Source organism: Manis javanica, chromosome 13 (assembly GCF_040802235.1).
Source record: "Manis javanica isolate MJ-LG chromosome 13, MJ_LKY, whole genome shotgun sequence".
Lineage (NCBI taxonomy): Eukaryota > Metazoa > Chordata > Mammalia > Pholidota > Manidae > Manis > Manis javanica.
The window spans coordinates 94,847,190-94,862,077 of NC_133168.1; the positions used below are offsets into that span (position 1 = coordinate 94,847,190).

The following is a 14,888-nucleotide window of genomic DNA, read 5'->3' on the forward strand; positions in this document are numbered from 1 at the left end:
TCCTGCCGCGTGTGGAGGTTCTCGGCGGCGGCCTCGAGGGCGAGGGCCGGGCGAGCTGAGGCGCCCGGCGGGACCCGCGGCGGGGCGGCGGGGGTCGGGCGGCCGGGGGCCGCGCCTTCGGAATTAGAAGTGTTTCCCGAGGTGCCTGTCGTCCTTGCTTTGCCGTCGGGGATTCCCGGGTCAGTGTCCCTGCCGGTCCCTGGTGTGTTCAGGTTTTGTTTCTTCCTGGCTCAGCCGTGGGAGGTTGCGTTTTTCTCGAAAGTTGACCATTTCTCGAAAGTTATCCAGTTTCTTTCCATACAATTTTTCAGAGTATTCTCTCATAATTCTTCATATTTCTGTGGTGTCTGTCAGTTCTGATTTTTCCTTTCTCATTTCTGATTCTGTTCATGTGCGTTGACTCTCTTTTTTTCTTGGTAAGTCTGGCTAGGGGTTTACTATTTTGTTTATTTTCTCGAAGAACCAGCTCCTGCTTTCATTGATTCTAAATAGTTTTATTCTTCTCTATTTTATTTATTTCTGCTCTACTCTTTATTATGTCCCTCCCTCTACTGACTTTGGGCCTCAAGTTTTCTTCTTTGTCTAGTTTGGTTAATTGTGAGTTTAGAGTGTTCATATGGGATTGTCCTTCTTTCCTGAGGTAGGCCTGTGGTGCAGTATACTTCCCTCTCAGCGGTGTCTTTGCTGCATCCCACAGATTTTGCGTTGTTGAATTATTGTTGTCATTTCTCGCCATCTATTGCTTGATCTCTGTTTTTATTTGGTCATTGAGCCAGTGGTTATTTAGGAGCATGTTGTTAAGCCTCTACGTGATTGTAGGCTTTTCCGTCGTCTGTGTGTAATTTAATTCTAGTTTCATACCCTTGTGGTCTGAGAAGCTGGTTCATACATTTTCAGTCCTTTTGAATTTACTGAGGCTCTTTTTGTGGCCTCGTATATGATCTGTTCTTGAAAATGTGCCATGTGCCCTTGAGAAGAATGTGTATCCTTCTGCTTTTGAGTGGAGAGTTCTGTAGATGTCTGTCGGGTCCATCTGTTCCAATGTGTTGTTCAGTGCCTCTGTCTCCTTACTTATTTTCTGTCTGGTTGATCTGTTCTTTGGAGTGAGTGGAGTGTTGAAGTCTGCTAAAATGAATGCATTGATTCTGTTTTCCCTTTTAATTCTGTTTGTATTTGTTTCACATATGTAGGTGCTCCTGTGTTGGGTGCATAGATATTTATAATGCTTATATCCTCTTGTTGGATTGACCCCTTTATCATTATGTGGTGTCTGTCTTTGTCTCTTGTGACTTTCTTTGTTTTAAAGTCTATTTTGTCTAATACAAGTAGTGCAACACCTGCTTTTTCCTCCCTATTAGTTGCATGAAATATCTTTTTCCATCCCTTGACTTTTAGTCTTTGTACGTCCTTGGGTTTGAAGTGAGTCGTCTCTTGTAGGCAGCATATAGATGGGTCTTGTTTTTTCATCCATTCAGTGCCTCTGTGTCTTTTGATTGGTGCATTCAGACCATTTACACTTAGGGTGATGATCAATAGGTATGTCTTTATTGCCACTGCAGGCTTTAGGTTCGTGGTGACCAAAGGTTCAAGGGTGCCTTATCTTCCTTACTATCTAAGAATCTAACTTAACTCAGTTAAGTATGCTATTACAAACAATCTAAAGGAGGCTGTTTTTTTAATTTTCCCTCCTCATTCTTTATATATTAGGTGTCATATTCTGTACTCTTTGTCTATCCCCTTTTGTTACTTCTGGTGACAGCTATTTAATGTTAGGAACACTTCCATCTGTAGCAGTCCCTCGAAAATACACTGTAGAGATGGTTGGTGGGAGCTAAATTCTCTCAGCTTTTGCTTATCTAGAAATTGTTTAATCCCTCCTTCAAATTTAAATGATAATCTTTTTTTCCCAATTTTTTATTAAGTTGTTATTATGATTATTTTTTGGTATCAAGCTTCAGTTACATGAGCAACATTATGTTTACTAGACTCCCCCCATCACCAAGTCCCCCCCACATACCCAATTACAGTCAGTGTCCATCAGCGTAGTAAGATGCTATAGAATCCCTACTTGTCTTCTCTGTGTTGTACAGTACAGCCCTCCCTGTGGCCCCCCTATGTTATGTCTGCTAATAGTAATGCCCCTTTTCTTCCACTGATCCCTCCCTTCCCACCCATCCTCCCCAGTCCCTTTCCCTTTGGTAACTGTTAGTCCATTCTTGGGTTCTGCGAGTCTGCTGCTGTTTTGTTCCTTCATTTTTTGCTTTGTGCTTATGCTCCACACGAGTGAAATCATTTGGTACTTGTCTTTCTCTGCCTGGCTTAGTTCACTGAGCATAATACCCTCTAGCTCCGTGTATGTTGTTGCAAATGGTAGGATTTTCTTCTTCTTCTGGCTGTATAATATTCCATTGCGTATATGTACCACATCTTCTTTATCCATTCATCTACTGAGGGACACTTAGGTTGCTTCCATTCCTTGGCTATTGTAAATTGTGCTGCGATAAACAAGGGTGCGTATGTCTTGTTCAAAGTGGGCTGCTGCATTCTTAGGGTAAATTCCTAGGAGTGGAATTCCGGGGTCAATGGTATTTCTATTTGGAGATTTTTGAGGAACCTCCATACTGCTTTCCACAGTGGTTGAACTAATTTACATTCCCACCAGCAGTGTAACACGGTTTCCCTTTCTGCACATCCTCGCCAACATTTGTTGTTTGTCTTTTGGATGGTGGTCATCCTTACTGGTATGAGGTGATGTATCATTGTGGTTTTAATTTGCATTTCTCTGATGATTAGCCATGCGGAGCATCTTTTCATGTGCCTGTAGGCCGTCTGAATTTCTTCTTTGGAGAAGTGTCTGTTCTAATCCTGTGCCCATTTTCTAAATGGATTACTTGCTTTTTGTCTGTTGAGGTTCGTGAGGTCTTTATATATTTTGGATGTCAACCCTTTATCGGATATGTCATGTATGAACATATTGTCCCATACAGTTGGATGTCTTTTTGTTCTGTTGATGGTGTCCTTTGCTGTACAGAAGCTTTTCAGCTTGATATAGTCCCACTTGTTCATTTTTGCTTTTGTTTCCCTTGCCTGGGGAGATATGTTCATGAAGAAGTTGCTCCTGTTTCTGTCCAGGAGATTTTTTCCTATGTTTCTTTCTAAGAGTTTTATGGTTTCATGACCTACATTCAGGTCTTTGACCCATTTTGACTTTCCTTTTGTGTGTGGTATTAGACAGTGATCCAGTTTCCTTCTCTTACATGTAGCTGTCCAGTTTTGCCAACACCAGCTGTTGAAGAGGCTGTCATTTCCCCATTATAAATCCATGGCTCCTTTATCGTCTATTAGTTGACCGTATATGTTTGGGTTAATATCTGGAATCTCTATTGTGTTCCACTGGTCTGTGGGTCTGTTCTTGTGCCAGTACCAAATTGTCTTGATTGCTGTGTCTTTGTAGTAGATCTTGACTTTTTATGCAGATCTAGTAAGATTTGAGATTTTGGAAGTGACATGCCCCCGGCTTTATTCTTCCTTCTCAGGACTGCTTTGGCTATTCGGGGTCTTTTGTGGTTCCCTATAAAGTTTAGAACGATTGGTTCTGGTTCGTTGAAGAATGCTGTTGGTATTTTGATAGGGTTTGCATTTGAATCTGTAGATTGCCTTAGGTAGGATTACCATTTTGACAATATTAATTCTTCCTAGGTTACTCACAAGTATCCCAAACCTAAAGTCTTCCAAACTTAGTCCATTATCTTCCTCTGCCCACAGCTTTCTTACCAGTATCGGTACCTGTCCCCCAGCCATCCCAGGAAGAAACCCGGGAGACGGCTTCGCCTTCCATCCTGCGCATAGCGAGTCAGGCCTGGTTCCGCAGACTTTGCTCTTTCTCACGTCTGTGTCTCCTCTCAGTTCTCACCACCGCACTGGATTTCCAAGCCCTCACCGTCTCTCCCCTAAGCTGTGCAGTGGCCTCCTACTTGACCCCCAATCCTTCAGTGCCTCCCACTTAAATTCTTTCCCCTCACTACTGCTAGATGACCTACCTATAAGAAAGTGATCATATTTCGCTGCTCAAAATCCTTCTCTGACCCTGTATTGCCTACGAAATAGAGTCTGCACTTCTTAATAAGGTGCACGGGGCTCTTTGGCACCTTCTGCTTGTCCCTTCCCTAGGGTAAAAATAGCAAACTAAGAATATAGGCATTCTTCAGTGAGATCAGTTAAAGTTGCAGAAGCCAGGAGTAACTGGCCTGGAATGCTTGGGTATTCCCCAGACAAAGGAAGGTCTCTCGGCATACCCTTGTCTTTATTGTGTTTAGTAAATCGTGTCATGGTAAGACTCACTTAGCCTGCTTAAAGGCCCAGCTTATTTTTTTACCTTTACCTATATGCTGTTTCTCCTCCTCCTCCATCCCCACATCAAGTAATTTGTGGACTGGACAGTTCACTTAGCAAGCTAGCTCAGCCATCACAGCACAGTAAGACAGGAAAGATTCGATCTTAAAGCTAAGATTGCATTTCAAAACCCAGGAAGTGAAGAAGTAAGATTTTTAATGTCCTGCCAATGGGTTTCAACCCTGGGCAAGTTCGCTATGGATTCAATGTGACCAAAGAAATGACAGTAAAACATTCTGGGGGTGAAAGGGCTATACCCAACTTTATTTCCACAGTGGCAGGTCAATCCCTAATATCCCATCCAATCAGAGCGAGTCTGCATGCAGCAGGCAGGTCTCTGCCTCTGGGCCTCCCTGCCTACACAGCCATCCCACACAGCCATCCTCTGGGCCTCTGACCTCAGCGCTGCCACCACTCCAGCCTCTGCTCTGCTCTCCTGCGGCATCACTGCCGTGACACTGTGTCACCCAGAGCACTGGGTGGGAGCTCTTTCTATAGAGTCAATAGCAACCTATTGCCCACATGAGTGGTGAGCTAGCCGACTAGGCCCAGGTGAAAATCCTGGCCACAGGAAGTTTCATTTTATCCACTCTTAACACAGTCTTTAGCGAACATACAGTAACTCAGCCCACCATGGAGGCAGGGAGGGCAGTCTTAACTGATACGCTGCCCAGCCAGGAAGCTGCTCTGCTGGAGGGAATCCGAGCAGGGGGAGGACTGATAAGAAACTTCATGTCTCATCTTGAGACCACTTCACAGGTCCACACCCCTAGCCCTTTGTCACATTCCTGAGAAATCCTTCCAAGGGGGAGCCCCCACCCTTTCAGTGCGCCTCCCTCTCTGAGGTAGCCCACACTCCCCTCTCTCTGAGTGTGCACTTTCTCTCCGTAAATAAAACCTTTACTCTACTTGACTGCTGCGTCTCTGCCTCTCAGTTCTTTGCTGCGGCGGGGACAAGAACCGAGGAGAATGCACAACGCCCTCCTAACAGGAGTCCCAGCCCAGGGGAGGGGTGGGGGAAGGAGAAGGCTGGGAGGGCGGGGGGAGAGGGGTGCGAGCATGGGAGCAGAGAGCTTGGGGAGTGTGGAAGGGAAGCCTGGAGGAGGAACTAGGAGGGAATGGCAGCTGGGGAGGAAAGCCGCGGAGCCTCGGTGCTGGTGAGGCAGGGACCGTGGGGGGCGCAGACAGAGCAGGGTGAGGGCCTCCGGAATAAAACCCCTACTGAAACTCCGTATTAAACAAGTAAGCAAAGTCAGTCACATTCATTCTCTAAAGTAATATAAGCATTCTTGTGTGAGATTAATTAAAACCAAACATCCAGGAGTAACTTGGCCTGAAATGTTTGAATATCCCCCACGTAAGAAAAGACCGCAGCATAGCCCATGTCTTCACTGTGTCAATTAAATGAGGTTATTGTAAAATGTACCGTAGCCTGATAAAAGGCCCGACTTATTTTCTTTATCTTTACCCAGATGCTGCTTTTCTTCCTCTAGCCCTAATCAAATGATATGCAATGTAGGCAAGTAATAATGGCAAGTATGCAAAATAATCTGGAAGACTGATAAGAAACTTAGTGTCTCTTCAAAGATAAGCATTTGGGGACCATTTAGCAGGTCTGCATCCCTGGCCCTTTGTCTCTCACCTGCCTATAAATTCCCTAGACTGTGCATCACCCCAGGGCTATCTTGTCCCCTCCGGGCAGGGGCAAGCCAGGAGCTGTGTCCTCTGCTTTATCTCTAAATGAAAGCCTCGCACATGCTCTCCTACCTTGAGTGTTTGCAAAGTTCATTCTCTGAGCCTGTGAACAAGGACTCCATCATCAGCTTCTCTGAAGAGCCCGAAGACAGGGAGCCCCCAGAGCCCGTGCCTGGGTGCGGAGTAGCGCACCAGGGGCCAGAGGGCCCTGCCACCTCCCCAGCACATGCCGGGTGGGGAAGGTGCGCTGCAGCCCACAGCCGTGTGAGCCTGGTGTCCCAGCACCAGCAGCCCAGGCCGTGTTGCGCTTGGGGCCCCTGCACACACCATTTGAGGACGGACCGCTGGCCCAGTGACCACCCACCGGGCCCAGGGCTGCTGCTTTGTTTTGGGGCCCAGAAGCTCCTCTGTGTCAGGTTGAGGCTGGTGGGCCGTGCAGGATGACAGGTCTGACCTGTGCCACAGCCCTGCCAGGGGCCCGCCTGCCCTCCTCCTGCCCAAACCTCCCTCCCTTTGTGGCCGGGGAGCCTGAGGTCATACCTGGGACCACCGTGTAGGCAGATGGCTCTGAGCGTGCTGTGGGAAGGTCCAGGGGAAGGGGGGTGGCCTGGGTGTCCCGATTTTACCTCCTGTCTCCTGGTCACCTGAGGCTGTCAGGAGGGCCCACGTCTGCTTCCCCAGTCCCAATCTGGGGCTCCACCTGCAGCATAAGGCCTGGAGACTCTCTCCATCCTGGAACCCCCCAAGGGGGTGTTTGTGCTGATCCTGGAGCTCCCCTCCAGGCCAGGCCTCCCCTCCTGGGAGGGTGAACACATCCTGAGAGTCCTGGGAGAGCGTGTGGGGAGAATCAGAGCCAAGTGCCTCCGCTCAGCCTCCCCAGCCTTTTGTCGCAGACATCAGGCCGCTCAGCCAGGACCCAGGAGTGGGACACCAGGGGACTCACACCAGCCTGGCCTGGGGATGGGCGGCTGAGGGGCACCATGGGGGAGGACTGGGAACCCGGGAGCTTTGGGGGGTGCTCCGAGGTGTGAAGCGTGGAGAAAGTGGGCTCAGACAAAGCCCCCCAGTGGAAGGCGTGCACCTCTTGGAGGTGCTTTGAGAGACCAAGAAGTTTTTCGCAAAGGTATTTTCTGGAATGTGTGGAGCAGCTCTGTCTCATTAAGTGGGACAGTGCTAGACTGGCACCCTGCAGCCCTGGGATCTACTCGAGTACACAAGTTTCCGTGTCTGATCATAATCTATAGGTGACAGGAAGTAAGGTTCAGTTTCTGTTTGAGCAGCCCTCCCCAGTGTTGCCGAGGTGTCCCACCCTGGGGCTTGGAGCACCATGCTCCTCCTCAGCACCTTACGGGGGGAGGACAGAGGATGGAGGACAACCTGGCAGAGGTCAGGGCCCCCCTGCATCAGAGAGTTTGAGGCTGGGGTGGGGTGGGCTGGCGCACACGATGTCCGCAGGAGGGGCAGAGCTTTGAGAAGAAAGAGCAGTGTGGTGGCAATCCGTTCAGCATTTATTACATTCTGCACAGGGATGACCCCAACCCCCAGGAACCATAAACCTCAGAGACAACACCCAGAGCACACTGCGCCTGGGGGGGCTATTTCTCAGGGATGAGGGGAGGAAGTTGTACAGGGGGCTCCCCTGTAAGCAAGTCCCGGTACCCTGTGACAGTCGGCCACCCCTGCATCCTCCGATGCCTCCGCTGGGTACCAGGAGGCTGTGGTCCCTCGCAGCACTGCGCCGTGTCTATGTCCATCCCGGGAAAGGCCGGGCCTGGTGAGGACAGCCCCCACCTATTCCTGGAACCCTGTGGCTACGACTCGGTGGCTGACGGCGCCCAGGCAGGAGTTGGTGTCACGGTTGGAGGCCACCTGCCGAAGGGGAACATCCTCCACACGGTGGGGCGGCTCGCCTCTGTCCAACGGGCCACAAGCAGAGGGGACGACACAGCACGAAGGTGGCCAGGTGCACCGCAGCTACATACGGGTCCTTGAGGATACAGTGGCAGCCTGGGGAGCTGCCCGAGTCGGCCGAAGGAGGAGGTGCCAGAGCAGCTGCCCCGGCAGAGGCTCCGGATGAGCAGCGGGAGGAGGAGGAGCAGCAGGCAGACTGGGGCCCTGGGGCGCCGGGTGCCGCCTGCCCGAAGGGGAAGAAGGTCTCCTCCACATGCAGCCAGGACACCAGCAGGGCCGAGCGCCCGATGACAGTAGCTACAGGGCCACGCGGGTGAGCAGAAGAGACTGCTTATCCCGGGTTCCCCCCATTATCCTGCTTCCACCCCGTCCCCACTGCCCTCGGGGCTCCGGGCCCTGTGCGGAGGGTCCTGTCAATCACGAGCACCTGGGAGTCCCTGTCAAAGAAAGGCTTCTGAGCGTCACCTACTCACAGAGGAGGAAACTGAGTCCCACAGGGGGCGGGGAACCACCCTTCAGTCTGGCACAACCGATCGGCAGTGGAGCGGGATTGCAGCCGCACCGGTCTTTAGGACGCCCCACACCCTGCATGGCGCAAAGTTTCCTTGACGCTGGGGAACAGCCCACCCCCTGCTGAACACCCCAGCCCAGAAACTCACCTGGCCCTGGCCCATAAGTTTAAATCTTGCGGGACCTGAAGAACTGTAACAGTCCTTTTCTGCCTGCCCTCTGACCTGGGGGCTCCAGATGGTAGGACAGGCCGTAGCTGCAGGACAGAGGGACACCTGTGAGCCCCTGGAGCCCCATGGCCGGGGGCCCTTCCCCCAGAGCCTGCCGGCAGCTACAGCCCACACCCCACTCCTGGCAGCCTCACCTCTGCTCTTCACCCAGGAGCTCCACTGTGTGGAAAAAGAACAGGAAGTGCTCCTTGGGCTCCAGGTCATACTGCCTGGCCAGGAACTTGTATGTGAGGAGCTCCTCTAGGAAGTCAGTGGCCTGGGGCAGAGGAAGGACAGGATGCAGATGAGGAGGGGGTGAGGAGTGGGGCACTGGGATGGTCCCGGATCTTTGCTCACGGAAACCCTCCTTCCTTCCAATGCCATCTAGCCCAGCCTGTTCCCACTGTTGGGTCTCCAGCTCCTCCTCCAGGAAGGCGGCCTTGATGCCATCCCATCCCCCACCTTACAAAGCCTTTAGTGTCCTGAGCTCTGTGTGTCTTAACTCTCTCAACACACGTTAGACCCAAGGCATGGCCCGGACTAGGTCCTGCCCAGGGTGTCTTGACTACATCCCTCACCTTTCATGGCTGGGCACTCAACTCTCTCTATTTTATGCCATCACCCTGGAAGGCAGCAAGGCGGCCAAAGTACATCGGAAACAGCCCCCTGAGCCCAGATCGAGGCCGAAACGTCCCCACCCTTTCTCAAGGTGGAGGACCGCCAGGGCCCTCCAAGGGGCAGGCCTGCCCAGAAACAGCACCCGGGCCTGGCCCGGGCTCGGGGCAACCAAGAAGCGGGGACTGCTCTGGGGAGCTGAGGCATCAGGCGGGAAGGCACTGCCAGCCCGCCCCCCCCCCTCATGTGCTTCCTGCCCTGAAGGAGCAGCACCCCTCCCACTGGGCAGGGCCTGAGGGAGAGACCAGTCCTGCCCAGAATGTGTCCCCTGGAGCCCTCAGCGCCACCTGCACTGGGGCCAGGACCGGGGCTTAGGTGGGTCCTTCTGGCAGTCCTCTCCAAGAAGCCCAGGTCCTGGGGTGGAGGGGAGACGCTCAGGAATGGGGGTGGCCCGGTGCTGAGAGGTCCGGGCTCACTGGGGGATCTCCCCTCCCTAAAGCTCACCATCCAGCCCCCCTGAGCCCTGCTGGGTCACTCACGTCCTCATGATGTTCCTGGTGTTTCTCTAAGGCGTCGTACAGAATCAGTCCAAGGAATGGGACCATGCCCTGTGCCACCGGGGTGGGGAGGTGATGAGTCCCCACCTGCCTCAGGGGTGCCCACAGAGCCTCCCCTGAACCCCACACCCGCAGCCCCCAGCTCCCTTGGACCACCCTGTGCGGCCTCACCCCCTCCCTTCGCCCTGCTCTCCCCTCCTGGTCCCTCCCAGGGCTGGCTTTCGGCCATTCCCAGGACCTGTGGGCCCTGCACCTGTCCTCCTACTTCCCCCTGTACCCAGCTGCTCTCGCCCTCCTTCTGGTCACACCGGAGCTGGCAGTTCAGAGCTGGTGGGACCAGGAGCAGGTGCAGGGTCACCCCCACCGCCCTGACCCTGGCCGCGCCACTCTCACCTGCTTCTTCATACCCTGGGATGCCCTGGGGGACTGTGGCCATTTCCTCACCATGGCCCTCGCCTCCTGCAAGGTGCACGACACTCAGGTGCTCATGCTCCCCTCCCACGTGCCTCCCACAGCCAGACCGTGGTGGATGGATGCCTTGCCCGAGCCCCCTGGCACCTACGCTGTCCCCACCTCCACAGAGGGACTGTGACAGGCTCAGGGGACCCAGGGGAGAAGCCGACCTTGCTCAGCCACAGGCCCCAACCCTGCTGCAACCCCATGCCATCCCCAGCCCTGACTGGGGGTCTGTCCCCTGCGTCCTCAGTGGATGCCAGGCCCCCAGTCAAGTGGAGCCAGGGAGGGAGACAGACGAGGCCCTCATGGGCCTGGGGGACCCTACTTTCCCCATCAGCTTGCCCGGCTCACCCCGCACTCCTCGAGTCTTCCCCAAATCTGTGCCACAGCGCGGCAGAGGACTTGCCCCAAGGACCCCTCCCTTCCTGACCTCCAGCCCCCATTTACCTCGAGGAGCTGCTTCCTTTTAAGCCCCTTGTCCCTCTTTTTAAGTTTTCTGTAGATCCAGGAGCTCTTCCTATGGGGAGGGGAGAGGAGGAGGGACACATGAGGCCAGCAGGCGGAGAGTCTCGGGGCCGACCCCTTTTCCCGGGGATCCTAGAAGGCCCACTAGCCCGCAGGAGGCTTCCCACCACGGCCCTGAGCCCTGGGAATCCGTGGCCTGGGGAGGGGCTGCGTGTTTCCACCTGGGGCCTCCATTCCCTGCTCTCCCGGGCGCGAATCTGCTTTGGGCCAGGTCGCTGTCCTTGGGGCAGAGACCTCCTGCTGCAGAGCACAAGCTCCAGATCTCCAATGGGCTTCACCCCACACCTGACATTGCAGGGAACTGATTCCTGCAGGGGTACCCGTGGCCTAACCCACAGGGGGCCCCAAGAGCCCGCCATCCCTGCCCCTAGACTCTGCCGCCTCCCAGGAAGTCCCAGCCCACTGAGGGACACTGCCAGACGTAGGGTGTCCCTGTCCACTCAGGTGGCCTGGTCCCGGAGACAGGACTACCCACCAGGAAACTTGTCCCCAGGTTCTCTCCAGACGACGTAGACCAGGGAACTCCAGGGCGTACATAATGGTACGGAAGGACTCGAAATTTCTGAGAGCCAGACACTCCTGGGAGGGAAGACAGAGCTGAGAGCGTGGCCTGCTTCTCTGCTCTATTCCCCCATGAACTCCTGTCCTTAAGGAGACAGACACCCAGGGAGCCTAGCACACCTGGTACCTGCTGAGCGGCCCTCCTGGGTGGAGGACTATGGCTCAACCCAAGGAAGGGGCCCAGGATGGCTGTTCCCCCCCCCCCACCCGGGGCCTGCGAGTCCAGATCCACACGCCCCTGGCAGGAGGGCCCAGGGACCATGCAGGGCAGACCGCAGGCACCCATCCTGAGAGCTGGCGAAGGAGGGGACCCTGGGGACCGTCCCATGACACACCTTGGCCACGTGTATCCAGAACTCCACCACTCGGGCCCTGTCCTGGGCCGTCGTGCTCGGACCCCCGAGGCAGGAGGAGATGACCAAATAAAACGTGGCAGCACACTGCTTGAGGACGTTAAGGATGTTGGGGGCCAGGAGCACAATGTCTTCCATCAGTGGGTGTCTCTCTACGTAGGCCTTGCATTCTCCATGTTCAACCCTACTGTACAGCTCCTGGGGATGACAAGAGGTGTCATCCAGCTGTGCCCCTGGTGCCCCTGTTCCCAGGCAGGGTCACTGATCAGAGCTGGGTCCCAGGCAGCTGGGGACGTGCTGTGAGCCTTGTGGCCGTCTGGACTTCAGACCCCGTCCACTGAGGCGCCCAGGACCGCATGCACAGGACCCCACAGTAATGGGGCACAGAGGGGCTTTGCTCACAGGCCCCCTCACTCACGTCCTCCCTGAGGCACTAGGCAGCTCTCGCCGGCCCAGTCTGGGGCATCTGCCTCCCATGCTGCCACCCCGTGGATCCCGCTCCCCACTCAGGTGCAGTTTCCCCTTAAACAACTCCACCAGGACCTTTGATGGTGTCTATGTCTCCCACGCAGTCAGATCTATGGCAGGGGCCTCTGAAGTGCGGAGGCCATAGGAGCCTGCCAGGCCAATGGCCCGAGGACCTAAGGCCCTGGCAGCACCTCCCTGAGCACCCCTCCCCTGCCCTGCCCCTCCCAGCCCGGCCAGGCCCTGCCCACCTTCCCTGTGCTCCATCCTCCTCATTGGTCTGCAAGGATCCCTAAGGGCCGGCCCTACTGTCCCCATGTGGACATTGAGGGCTTGGGGGTGAGGAGATTCTCTCAGGGCACATGGTGAGTCCGTGGGGAAGCTGGGATGTGGGCCCACATCACAGGAGTCCACGTCAGGGGAGGGCAGGTGTGGGGTAGCCCGTGACACAGGGAAGGCCCACCCCCGACCCCGAGAGCCCGCTCCACTCACCGCACACATCAGGGTCAGCTGCTTGGCCACCAGGCGGGGAAGAAACGCCAGGATGGTCTGCTCCTCCTCCCTCGGCAAATCCCGGGTGCTCATGGAACAGGGGGTGGTGGGCTCCAGGGCCACCTCTGGCTCTTCCAGGCCCTGTGCCATTCCTGCAGGTGCCACGGGCCCCGCACCCGAGGACTCATGGGGCTCCAGCTCGGGGCCTGATACCAGTCCTGGGATGTCCCAGGGGCTCGCAGCACAGGGGTTTGTGGGCTCTGGACCTGGACCTGGCTCTGCCACGCCTGGTGCCATTCCAGCAAGTGCCCTGGGCCCCAGGCCCGAAGGCTCATGGGGCTCCAGCTCAGGGCCTGGCCCCTGGGCTGAGGCCACTGCTGGGACATCTTTCAGCTCTGCAGCGGCTGAAGCAGGTGACACCGGCCGTAGCTCCAGCACAGGGTTCTCAGGGAGCTCCTGGACGGGCTCTAGGCACGAAGGTGGCGCTCCGCGTGTCCCTGGAGCCAGCTGCATCTGCCGTGGGTCTGGAGCAGGACACAGAGAAAGGGTCACCCTGGGCCTGATTCCCCGCGCCTTACAATCACAGAAAAGCCCTCACTGCCTTGAAGGGAACCCCAGTCCGGGAAGCCCACCCTACTTGGTTCCCTGGCTGCAGCCCCTCACCTTCCAGCTCTGCCACCGTGGGCCCCCGTTGTTCCTCCTGGACCAAGTGGTGGAGTTCTTGGCCCACCACGGTGGGTGAAAGCTGGCTCGCGTTGATGATGCTGGGTACATGCTCGGGCTCCCAGGCAAGGCGCCTAGCCCATCCAATTCTGGGACTGGGGGAAGGCCAGAGGGTGGCAGAGTGAGAAGCCTGGTCTTACCCGCCACACTGCCCTCGCGGCCCACCCTTGTGTGGGCCTGTCCGCTGTGCACTCCCCTGCCTGTCCAGGCACCTGCCCCTCCCCCTTCCTGACCCTGCGTCTCTCTCCTGGGACCCCATCCTCTCCCATCCTCCCGAATAGGAAGTCCCCATTCGTCAGCCCGCCCGTGGGATCCCGAAGATGAGTGACCTGCTGGGCTCTGCTGTGCGCCCCCTGCCCCAAGGCCTACACGCCTCCTCCACCCACTTTGTGCACACAGGCAGTGCCCCCTCCTGGCCCAGTGAACGCTCACTTTCTCAGATTCTCCTCTGGCCCCTCTTCATGCCCCCCATTACATGAGGAGGCGGTGAGGGTATCGCCCGTGACGCTTCCCGGCTGTGACCTGCGGATGACGCCTGAAGTGACTGCCCGACTCCACACGGGCCAGGGTCCCAGTAGTGTGTCCGCTTCCTTCACTGTTACGCTAAGTTTCCCCAAAGGGTCTGCACAAAGTGGGTGCTGCATACCTATTGTGGCTGAAGGAAGTCCTACCCGAACCTTCCCAGGTACCGCTCCTCTGCTGTCCCCAGAGGTCCCCCCATGTGGCCACGGTGGGGACAAGGTCCCGGCACAGCCACAGGGAATTGCGAGCCTCCGTTCCAAAGGCTGCTTCCCATGTGCTTTTCCAAATGAACCAGGCTCCAGGCCACTGACAGGTGAGGCCAAAGGCTTTTCATCGGGTACAGAGAAGTGAGCCCCAAAGTGGCCCATTGGCTGGCAGTCCTTTCTCCACTGCCGGGCGCCAGGGGAGCCCCTCTAAGGCCTCTTCCGTGTTTCCCATGGGCACTCTAACAGGCTGATCGCCAGTCACCCTGCCTGTCAGAGGAGCACACTGAGGCTCAGACACATGTGGGGACACTCAGGATACACCACGGGCTGTGGGCAGAGGCCCGTCTGGGCCGAGGAGGGGCTGGATGCTCACCGGGGGAGCCGCTGGCCCGTGGCTGGCTGGTCAGCATCCTTTGCAGAGAGTAGGGGCCAAGAAGCATTCCGGCTGAGGGTTGCCCCTGAAGATGACCTTGCCGTGAACAGTCCCTGCTTCTCTTTCACACGTGTGGGCTGGTCAGCGTCCTGGGGAGGGAGTTTGGCCTCGGGATTGCTCCGGCTGGTGTTCGGAGCTGGTTCCACTCGTCCCGTGCGCTTTCTCCCCTTCCTCCTCACGCCTGTCCAGGGAGCCCTGCGCCTGGGGACCTCAGTCCCATGGACAGATGGCTCAGGTTCACGCTGAGGGGGGCAGCAGGGAGA

The 14,888-nt window shown here is 55.9% G+C and overlaps 1 protein-coding gene across 1 annotated transcript; it reads right to left on the reverse strand.

Moving 5' to 3' along the window:
• Positions 1-7,561: 7,561 nt before the first annotated feature.
• LOC140845684 (ral-GDS-related protein-like) lies at positions 7,562-14,872 on the reverse strand. Its single transcript, XM_073220404.1, has 11 exons — positions 14,566-14,872; positions 13,897-13,986; positions 13,405-13,559; positions 12,742-13,265; positions 11,767-11,982; positions 11,346-11,449; positions 10,793-10,862; positions 10,283-10,348; positions 9,872-9,940; positions 8,873-8,994; positions 7,562-8,764 (listed from the first exon to the last, which is right to left on the reverse strand). The coding sequence occupies exons 4-11, from the start codon at positions 13,252-13,254 to the stop codon at positions 8,677-8,679; spliced, it is 1,248 nt and encodes a 415-aa protein (XP_073076505.1). The 5' UTR covers positions 13,255-13,265; positions 13,405-13,559; positions 13,897-13,986; positions 14,566-14,872; the 3' UTR covers positions 7,562-8,676.
• Between the last annotated feature and the right edge of the window lie 16 nt (positions 14,873-14,888).

Bases quoted from the DNA above. Each gene is read 5' to 3' on its own strand.
- LOC140845684 (XM_073220404.1), bottom strand. From the start codon at position 13,254: ATGCAGCTGGCTCCAGGGACACGCGGAGCGCCACCTTCGTGCCTAGAG. The intron at 10,349-10,792 runs GTAAATGGGGGC...TGCACCTTGCAG, and splicing joins AAAGGAAGCAGCTCCTCGAG to GAGGCGAGGGCCATGGTGAG. The intron at 8,765-8,872 runs GTGAGGCTGCCA...TCTGTCCTGCAG, and splicing joins CTCCTGGGTGAAGAGCAGAG to CTACGGCCTGTCCTACCATC.